Source organism: Glossina fuscipes, unplaced genomic scaffold (genome assembly GCF_014805625.2).
Source record: "Glossina fuscipes isolate IAEA_lab_2018 unplaced genomic scaffold, Yale_Gfus_2 28, whole genome shotgun sequence".
NCBI lineage: Eukaryota > Metazoa > Arthropoda > Insecta > Diptera > Glossinidae > Glossina > Glossina fuscipes.
Genome location: NW_023998423.1, coordinates 7,451,787 through 7,462,641, shown reverse-complemented (window position 1 = coordinate 7,462,641; position 10,855 = coordinate 7,451,787). Strand labels below are relative to the sequence as shown.

The 10,855-nt window shown below is 33.9% G+C and overlaps 1 protein-coding gene across 30 annotated transcripts in view; it reads left to right on the top strand.

Moving 5' to 3' along the window:
• The window catches only part of LOC119636578 (protein muscleblind), a 216,865-nt gene that overhangs the window by 157,332 nt on the left and 48,678 nt on the right, over window positions 1–10,855 (top strand). For 24 of the 30 annotated variants that reach the window (XR_005247155.1, XM_038032004.1, XM_038031997.1 and 21 more), the window contains one exon: window positions 35–268. The exons of the other annotated variants lie outside the window; for them this stretch is intronic. Coding sequence is in view for 23 of the 24 variants with exons in the window: in XM_038032004.1 (XP_037887932.1) it covers window positions 35–268 (234 nt within the window). In the remaining variant the exon portion in view is untranslated. The remainder of the gene's footprint in view (window positions 1–34; window positions 269–10,855) is intronic. 30 annotated transcript variants of the gene reach the window in all.

Below are 10,855 nucleotides of genomic sequence, written 5' to 3'. Positions count from 1 at the left end.
TTAAAAAAAAAAAAAAAAAAAAAAAAACCTTTAGGTTTGCCGTGAATTTATGCGCGGTGCTTGCAAGCGTGCCGAATCAGAATGTCGTTTTGCGCATCCGCAGGAGAGCGTAGCAAGACACGACGACGGTTCCATTACGGTGTGCATGGACGCCGTAAAAGGTAGATGCACTCGAGATCCCTGCCGTTATTTTCATCCTCCATTGCACCTACAGGCACAACTAAAAGCGGCTCAATCACGCGCTACCGCTGTCGCTGCAGCCGCTGCGGTATGGCTAAAATTTAATTTAAAAAACATTAATCAATTACATTAAGACAAAACTAACTTTTGTGTTTCCTTTTTTCCTTTTCCTTATCATTTCCTTTTTCTTTTCTGTTCGTTATCGTAATTTATTCTTTTATTTATTTTCAATAGAATTTTTATTACAATTTAGCTCTTTTTAATTCATTAATATTTTCTTGCAAAATAACAACTTTGAAAATTGCACTTGTTCTGCTTATCCGTTACATAACTGAATATTAATAAGCATGAACTTGAGTATAAAATCGGGGACCATTTTTCAACCTTCTTAAGTTCGCTTTTTATCTGCTTCTCTAACTGAATATCATTTAGGTATTTTTATCTTACGGAGTCAAAATTAGATATGTTAATTTTTTCTTTTAACACGTCTTCTGCCACGTGTACTGCTCTCAGCACATGTAAAAATGTATTTGAGCACGTAAAAATCAATATTTTAAATTCCCACGCCACACAATGACAAAAAATTTACAACACTGCCCGCAAGATGTGCCAATAACGGTACATTGGACGACGGAAAATTTCTTTCTTAAACAAGGAAACAAGTATCGATTCAAAATTGTTGTATTTGTCAGCGTGTGCTGAAAACGGTACATGTGGCCTGGAAATGGCATCTACTCATAAGCAGCGTAGCAGATAATGAGAAAACACTTTCAAAAATCGATCCTTCAACATAAGGCCCACAATTACGTACACATTTCCGGCTTCTTCATAATAATCGGATGATGTCCTGATATGATTTTTAGCCGTTCGATTCTTTAAATAAATCCGTTTGCCTTCCCTGCAAAGATAGATTCCGGCCGTCGAGTTTTGCGTTTGCTTTCGTTTCCGTTGATGCAGCTTCAATTATTATTAAATCGAATATTAAAAATAATCCGAAACTATTTTCCAAGCATTAGTCTTTACAAGGGTTGCCTCTGAAACTTTATTTTTTACTAATTTCGCTTTAAGCCTTTTTAATTAGTATCCTCAATGTTGAAACCATCCATGAAGCCCATCCCTCCGTCTGCGTAATGTCTGTTGTAGACATGGTCTTGTTCGCAAAAAAAGTAAGATATCATCTACAAATTTGCAAAAGAATTTGAAAACGACGACACACCTGATATGATCTAAAACCTGAGTTATACTCCTTCCATAGAAACTATCCCAGATACATCATATAAATTTCCACTTTTATTCCAAAAAAAATTAAAAAAAGTCGACCACGCCCATCTAATACTATAAACAATGAAAATTTCCTTTGTTCCATGGGTAGAAAAGATAAGTCAATTTCCTGACTTGTTGCACTTGCTTTGAAATACGTGAGATAGCGATTCTCTAGCTCCCTTCAATATTTTTACCATTAATAAAATCTATTTGGGGAAGATATACAGTCTTGTAGCAAAATGTGTTTCCGCCAAAACGTCCTCTCATGTTGAGCTAGATTATCTTTATACATTTTTTATGTATTTTCCGTTTCTTTTCGTTCAGTTCCGATGATAACTCATATTCACTTCATTCTCGTATATGCAGAATTTCACAATTATCTTAGTGCCTTTCCGACGCAACTAAAATCATTGCCATTTAATTATTTACACTTTGCCATGAGTAATTGAATTTTATTCTTTTTTTTTATTGTCCACGAAGTCAAATTATTTATTATAGAAACGTAAATTGTTGATTATTAAACAATTTGGATTATTCTTACCATACTAAATATGGTAATTGAAAGTCTTAAGTGTGCAACTATTTTTATGAGCTTCAATTTTTAAAACTGCATTCTTCATCATACATCTTGAATGCACAATAAAATTTTCTTTGCTTTACAATTCAATTCACTGCATTTTTATGCACGCTGTCAAAGGATGGTCTTATACTTGATTTATTCTCTCCCGTCTGGCACCCACTCAGAAATATCCATCAACAACCTTATAAAGGATGCATGTTCTTTACTGGCGACAGAATCATGTGCATCCGTCCAAGTCCTATAGACATTATGACTGCAAGAATTGGTGTAAGAAATTGTCACTTGCCATTTAACTCTCCTAACGGATGGCAGACGCGTCGACACAATAAACAAAATCCTTCCACACATAGCCTATAAAAGATTGCAATTTATTTTAGGCTTATCACAAAAAAAAAATTGTTCTTATCGTTAAAAAAAATGTATTCTCAATAAAAAGTTTTTGTTTAAAGTCTATGACATGTAGGATACAATCTTACATCCTACAGCATTCGTTTTCGCTGTAGTCGCTTCTTAGTGACAGTCATATGTTATTGCAGCTGCTACGCATACGTTAATTTAATCGTTTAAGCCGTTTGACCGCAAAGCTTTTATCATTAGATTCCATAAAGGCTTCGCCTATATAGAATTGTAAGCGCTGCATAGGGTGCCGATACAAATCATTCCTCTTTAGGAAAACTTATTTAATACAAATTATAAAATAGGTAGCTTAGGTTGATAGGTATCAAAGATTCGCCTTCAACAGGAGAAATGTCGTACTCCAAAGAACTTCATAATGAGTATTTCGATTTGAAAACCTACTCTTACCAATTTCAAGGCTTACCCCTCAACGCAGCGAATCATCTATTGTTGATTCGCTTAATTTTAGCAGAAGAAAGAAAAAATACTATATACAGCCAACTCTTTTTTACACGTTTGATCCACTCCTTGTAAATTCGGGGAAAAAAATTCAGGTAAAAAATATATGCGACGTATCGTAAATTTAGTGATACGTTCCATAACTACAAAAACCGTGTAAGATGAAAAAACTCTATATATTTAAAAAAAAAACGTGCAAAAAAGTAATAATGAAAAATTCAGTCCATAAGGTACATACGACATATAAAAATTTAAATTGAAATTGGAAATAAAAATTAATTTCCCAACTACTCATTACGTGATAACAAGCGTGCACGTTTATTGCGAACTGGATCAAAAATGCTATCATTCCTAGATATGTCAGGTATTTATAGCACAGCTGTTGGGTTGTAGCACAAGTGGGCGCAAACTGACTGACTTCTGATCACAGTATTCTCTCAAATGTGTTTTGTTACTGTATATATAAGAAATCGTGCTAGTACATAAAATTCGTGTAAAAAAGAATATTTGCTCTTATTGACCAACGGTGTTATTTCAAGGTTGTTCAAAAAAAGAACGTGCAAAAAGAGTTGGATGCTTTGTATACTAAAGCTAATTAAGGGCTATAACCTTTTTATAAAGAACGTTCATAATATTAAAAAAAATTTTTATCCTCTTCGTCAGCGCAAATCTTTGGGCGTACTTTGAAGCTTACAGAAACAAGATAGTGCCCATGGGTTCAAGTATTTCACTAGCTCGACGTAGATTTCTCTATTTTCGCTAATTTCTACATACGAACCGCGTTCTCCGAAAGAATTTATATGTTGCAACGCTATGTCTTTTTCTTTAAATGCCATACAACCGACTCTACATGTGTAACATCCGCAGTACGCCGCAAGAAATTTTTCTACCATTTATCTTAAGGTTCGCTTACAAATTTTAAAATGGGTTAGCCTTGAAAACGCTTAGTTGCTTCAGTCCAATTATTGAAAATATGCTCAGTTTTAGTTAAATTGAATATGGCTAAGTTTAACTAAAGACAAATAGCCTTAATTCTTTAAAATGGACTCATAACTCTACCTCTTACGTTTTTCTGTAAGTATATTAAGTGCCAACGTATGTGATATAGGGAAGGATTTGAAATGGATCCATATTTATTATACCGATCGATTCAGAATCAATTTCTGAATCACTTTCCGTTTCGATTTAAGATGGCTTCACTAATTAACCAATAATCTTTAATTGTCCAAAAACAGAAAAGTCTTCTAGGCTTTACTAAGGCATGGTCTAAAGAATTCAATACTTCTCTTAAAGCCAAAACGATTTAGTTCAGTCAGAAATACTCTTGAATATCCTTTCATTATTTGTTGCGCTTCATATCAATGTTACATTTATTTCATTAAATATATTCAAAAGCAGTTTCCCATCATCACGCAAATCACGTAATCTAGGACAGGAGCCGTTGCTTAGCTTTACAAATACAGGCTGAAATTTCTCGTTTCACTCCTAACCCGAACAGGATAGCATAATTCGGGACGTCATGCTTCAATTCAATTTGCTTAACCGCATGATAGACTTTTGAAAAATTAAGTGATATCACTGTAAACGTCTCCTGGCGGGTTTCCATACGCTTCCAATTTTCCGTTTTATGCAATAATTTTTATATTAATATTTAATTTACAAAATTAATTTCATCAACGGAGCCGTTGGATAAATTCGAAGCCTTTCTACATAGAAATCTTTAATAATTGAACTGAACGGAGCGTTTTAAGCTTTAAGCCCGTATGCATAAAATCGTAAATTTTTGCGTCTCAAATAAGCGCAGCGCTTCCACCCGATTTATGCTTGCTTCTTCCTCTTTTTTCTTTTTGTTTCTGTTTTTTTATTCTTACTTTCTTCTCCTTTCGTTTATTTCGCTTATCACAGTCGTAGTATTAACCTTAACTCCTTAAAACTTTTACCTGAATTATAAACGTTAACTTTTTACTTAATATTTAGTTGATAATTTCTTAGCTACGCATACCTAACATTTCGGAATAGTTTGATTTAAACAAATCGCACTAAGTCTAAAAATTAGTCGTAATCTCTTTTATTAAAAAAAGTATTGTCTGCCGACAGTCATGTTTCCCATATTTTTGATATGATGCCAAAATGAGAATCGAGGCTCTCTGCGCCCCTCTCTTTTAATATTTTCAGCAAAATTTAAAAGGCGTGTTTTTATTATCTTCGGTTGGAACTGAGGAATGTGTAATGACTGCACCGGAATTCACATTATTTTCCCGATGCTTAGACAGCTAAATAGGTTTTACGACGTGACGCTGAGAGCTCTCTTATATGGCAATCATCTTTTCCTTAAGGATCGCCACACTTGTATTAATTGTTGTTAGCGGAGCTGCGCAACAATTGGTTCTTTCGTTTGAAGGAGCTCAGGACGCACTGTGTTCAGCTATCTGCATTATGGGTTTTCACGCCTTCAAGGCTTACATCAAGTCCATTTATCATTACTTCTTACGAGCCGGTAACGCTTTCTCTCTTGATTTAATTAAAGAATGTAACGCCTCTCACTTTGGCATGCGTTTACACCAAACTCGATTTCTTTAAAATTTCCATCTATGAGCACAAGTGGTCATGGATAAAGTAAAGCACTTGTACACTTGGCTGAGTCTCCCTTCATGTGAGTAAATGAGATGAATGTAGCACACAATCTTGTAGCTTCGATTTAAAGCATCGTTTACTCTTGGCCTTCTTAACAACACTTGTCTGACCGCATTATGTCCTTCAATAGCAATTCAATTTTTATAGTTTACTTCCCCTTACTCATTTTCTGAGTGCTTTTAGGATTCTCGCGGAGAGTCGAATGCACTCAATCGCCAAATAATTCCGATTATGATTAGTTGAATATATTCGAAGGGAGCGTTATTTTCAGGCCTTTTTCTTCTGGTTTCTTTAATAATATCTTGCGAAATGGGTCATTTTACCACTTCACATTCGTAGCTCTTTGTTTTAGTAGATTTTTTTCGGAAAGTAATGCATAAGTAATATATAGTTTATTGTTTAATTTTTTATTTTTTATTTCTCATGAGCTTTCAGTGTTATACCGTATAATGTTTGAAGTGAAAGATTTTTACTAAACAAGGCGTACTATAAGAAATGCCTAATATCGAAGCTATCAACACTTAGTTGTTGCAATTTTTATTTGCTGCTATTATTATTTTAATTTAGACTACCGTTATTATTGTTATTATTATTTATAGTGTTATTATATTATTAGTTGGGATGTTGAATAAGTTTTTATCGCTTTGCAAGGAAGGTTATTCACAAAGTATGACTTTTCGGACGAACTTCGCTGTCTTCCTATATCTTTACGCTTTACGCAACAGCGTAAACTATCAGCAGGAAGCGTACCTAGTATGGAGATTTTTGGAGCTTCAAATAGGACGAGTTTTGTGTCAGAAACGTCATTTATAGCAAACGTTTTCTGTTCAGTTCGAAAAACGGTCCTAGTGAATCATAATGGATGAACAATAATGAACGCTTTTCGGTATCAAAAGCACAAACAGTAATAATCGAGACAAGAAAAACGATTTTTAGCAACGAAGACAGATTACCAGTTACTGCAACCATACAAAATCGATGCAATTAGTGCGTAGAAGCAACGCTACACACCAAAAGACATAATGTCTCTCACCCTTTCTCTCTCTCTCTCTTACTCTAGCTCTCTCTTACTCTCGCTCTCGCTCTCTCTCTCTCTCTTACTCTCTCTCTTTCTCTCTCTTACTCTCTCTTTCTTACTCTAGCTCTCGCTCTCTCTCTCTCTCTTACTCTCTCTCTTTCTCTCTCTTACTCTCTCTTTCTCTCTCTTTCTCTCTCTTTCTTACTCTAGCTCTCTCTCTTACTCTCTCTCTCTCTCTCTCTCTCTCTCTCTCTCTCTCTCTCTCTCACTCTCTCTCTCTCTCTCTCTCTCTCTCTCTCTCTCTCTCTCTCTCTTACTCTCTCTATCTCTCTCCCACACTCTCTCTTTCTCTCATAAGGCAAAATTAGCTTAGCACTAGTTAATATCACAATCATGCCCCCTCTTGCTAATAATCGCACATTACGTCACGGTATTAACACTTCGATTCTCAATTGATAAATTATATTTTTGAATTATAGCTTGTCCCTGTTTCGACTTTTATGACAATACCTAACAAATGGGTAGAGAGTCTCAAAAAATGAGTGATCTGCTTAAAACATTGAAAAATTGACCGCAGCGACGACCGATGCTTTGAATATTTTTTTTTATACGAGATGCTCAGCTTTGCTAAGGAATCGGCAGAAACTTATTGCAGCTCCTAACATTATTATTGTTATTATTTTACGATTATTATTGTTTTTATTAGTATTACTAGTGTCGTTATTATTATTATGGAAATATATACAAACACCTCATATTTTCCGCAATATTCTTTGCTGTTTGCGATTTTGTTTGTTATTGGAAATTCGGCACCTTCTCATTATAACTACTCTTTTAGCGCAAATGTAAATTTTTTCATGATGTAGTCTTTAATATTATACATGTATTTACATATTTATATATAAATAAATAACATTATAATTTAATTTGTTTTAATTTTTAGATAGATTTAAAGTAAATGCAGCAAAATCCTTGAAAAAATTTCAATCAAAAAAGAAAAAAAAGAATATATATATATATATATATGTATATATATACATATAGTTTTGATTTTCATAAATATTCATAAAGCTTCGGTGTAGAGAAATTTTTTAAAATCAATACAGAAAATTTTTAGGTATGAGTTCAAAATGATTTCTTCGGTCTAGCAGGAGAGCCGATTTGATCTTTTCCATTTAGTTTTGAAGGAAACTGTTTCATTATAGAGAGTTTACAAATTACTTGAAATTTTATATATCGTTGGACGTATCATTTATGACTACAAATATGTTGAATCAAGTAAGAACAAAAATATTTTGAGCAAATCATCATAGAAGATCTTTCTCTTCTGATAGAGAGAAAGAAATAGTGTGTCCAGGTAAAGCATCCAAAATATCATTCATCTTAGTAGTAATAGCAGCAGTCGCTGGCTATATCTTTGGTCTTTCTTATGCTATTTCTAGATTATGTCTCAATAACGATTCGACCCAAGGAAATGCCTATTAAGAATAGCAAATGTTCGTCGTGGATAATGTGGTAAAGAAGTTAACAGATTCTGTGCAAGAACTGTTAATGGATCTTGAATCTCTTTTCTGACTTGCTGTGAAGCAGAATAAGTTGATCGTGCCTTCTTAATCGTCGTTAACGCTGTTCGACAAAAGCATTGTTAAAAGTAATGACTATTAATATTAAAATATTAATCATTGTCCTCGGCTTGAGAAAACCAAAACCTTTGATACGAAAAGCTTCTGCTGAAGACCTCTTGGTTCGAGTACATTTGAAAGTTTTTTTCATGTATTATATCGGTCAATAATACTCTTCACAAATTCTACAAAATCAGTAGAGTCAGCTTCTCGTTGCCTTTTTTTGTAGATAGCTTGCCCATAACCTCAAAATACATAATTCGATCAAACTCGTCTTCTCTCGAGTGTCGTTTCGGCATTTGTAAATAGGCAAATAGGTCGCTGGTGGCCAGATGTGGAGAATATGGCACAGAATTCAAACTTCCATTCAAGATGCCATCGATTTGGATCGTGCAGTTGTTTTATTATAGATAATTGCGATTCCCCCTTTACAAAAACAAAGCAGCTCTCTCATGCTCGTGCAAAATGCGCTGCCGTTTGTTATTTTGAAAATCTCACTTTTCAATTGCCGAGCTAATTGTACCCTACACTAGTTACAGTACATGGGTATACTAAGTTTGTATGGATATAAGCAAGTTTTGAAAGATAATCACTTTTTGAACTGATCTGTCTGTCTGCCTTGTTCTCTTGCTTGTTTGATTTAGGAAATCCTTTAACCGGTTCATTCAATCAAATTTTTGTATGAAATACTAAATAATTGCGTTTTTCTGCGTAGGTAGGGAAATGTCTTATATCAACTACATGATGCAATAAATTTATTATCGTGGCTTCCTTTGAGTCTAACAATTTTATTGCCAAAATTTTGCTTTAATGGAATTCGTGGTATATTACAAGCTTGTTTTGGAAGTATAAATAAAGTGAAATAAATCCCGATTACCCTTTTTTATGATGAGAGAATGTTCCAAATGAAGAGAATTGAACAATGCCTCTCTCATTGCTCGTAGGTGACTGGAGGTGGAGGTTTCTAAAAGCTCCGCTGAAATCTCAATCACCCTTTCTTACTTGTCTCTCACCAATTATCGGGTGCTTGCTCATCTGAGAGTTTTCGCCTTGATCATTACATGCATAGCGATGTAGACGTACATCGTATATTTAAAATCCCATATCTCTTTATATAGCAAGTTTTGTAAGATGTGGGTTTTGTTAACCATCTAATGCACGTAATTGCCAATCAAATTAGTAAATTAATTTTAAAATTAAGTGAAGCGTGAATGTAGACAATTGGCAACAATATGCATCTAAGACTTAAAACAAATATTCGAAAGAATCCTAACGTAAGCTTTTCGAAATATACGAAAACTTTCAATAACACTTTTTATCTGAATAGTGAGCGTAAAAAACCAAGTTTTTAAGCCAAATTTGAATCATTTTCATTCCGCGAAACTGTAACTTATATACGTTAACCGTCGAGAAATGTCCGCGTGGTTTCCATACGCGTTGATCGTATTTATTTATTTAGTTATTCAAAATGTTCTTCAGTTGGAAAGACACCTATATATGTGTCCGCCAATAAAAAATTTCTTGAATATTAAATTGAAATAACTCCCTTCAAGTACATACATCTGTAGTATATATTAATAAGACGACGACGACTTCCTTTCTAGGAATTCCTTGATTTATTTCATTTAATTACTGTTTTTCTCTTTTTTTTTTTTGTTATAGTTTTTATTACTACGTTTATTTTCCCCCCTTTCCGTATCGTAATAATTTTGAAAGTTTTTTTTTTCTAGATTCCCTCCACTTAATTGTATTAGTTTTCCTTTGATGTTTAATTTTTATTTACTTCTGCATTTACATATATATAGTCTTTCTGCATATATAGGTGTATCATTAACTATATTAAATTGATTACATATTTATTTATACCTGCAGGCTGTAAGCTAATTAAATAATTGTATCACTCCAGTCATATGCATATCATGTATGTATATATTTGTACATGATGCAAACAGCTTTCCTAAATGGTTTACAATCCAAATTAAATTATTTTTAGTAAACACACGAGTTGTTGCTGCTTAGAATAGTTACACATACATACGTACACAAACACTATCAAGTAGAATATTATAGAACTGAATCGATAGTTCGATTAAAACGTTACTAGCAAACCTTTGAAAAATCAATGAATAAAAAAATTTATCCTTTTTCCTTTCTTCCCAAATAAATTTTTACATATACGTTACACACTACATGATCCCTGCTTGTGCTTTGTTAAAGTTTACAAAAAAATAAAGGAAAAGGTTAATTTTAGAGAACACTCACTACCGGAAGAAAAGTAACTTTGGCACTGTGAAACACGCACCAAACACTTGACTTCATTTCATTCCGAACTGAACCAAAGATTCGCACATGTTTTTATTAAACATAACCAGCAGTGATTGTGACGCTGCACTACTTAGAGCAACCACTTGGCCGGCCCGAATATATTTCTCTATTGGTCTTTATGCGGCTTTGTATCAGTACCTTTAATAAGTCTAAGCTGCAGTGTCGGGAATATTTTGGTAGAAGCTCCATCAAGCAGTTTTTGAATCCCTTTGGGGAAGCGAGGGAATAATAAATTCAACTATATGTACGCAACACAGAGAAAGACATGAGATAAATTCATTTTTTATTCGCAACTATTTTCTGAGGCGATTTAAATATGTTTGTCTGTTTGTCGGTCTGACGTGGATGTCTCTCTGCGCTTTGCTGGTTGGCTTACAA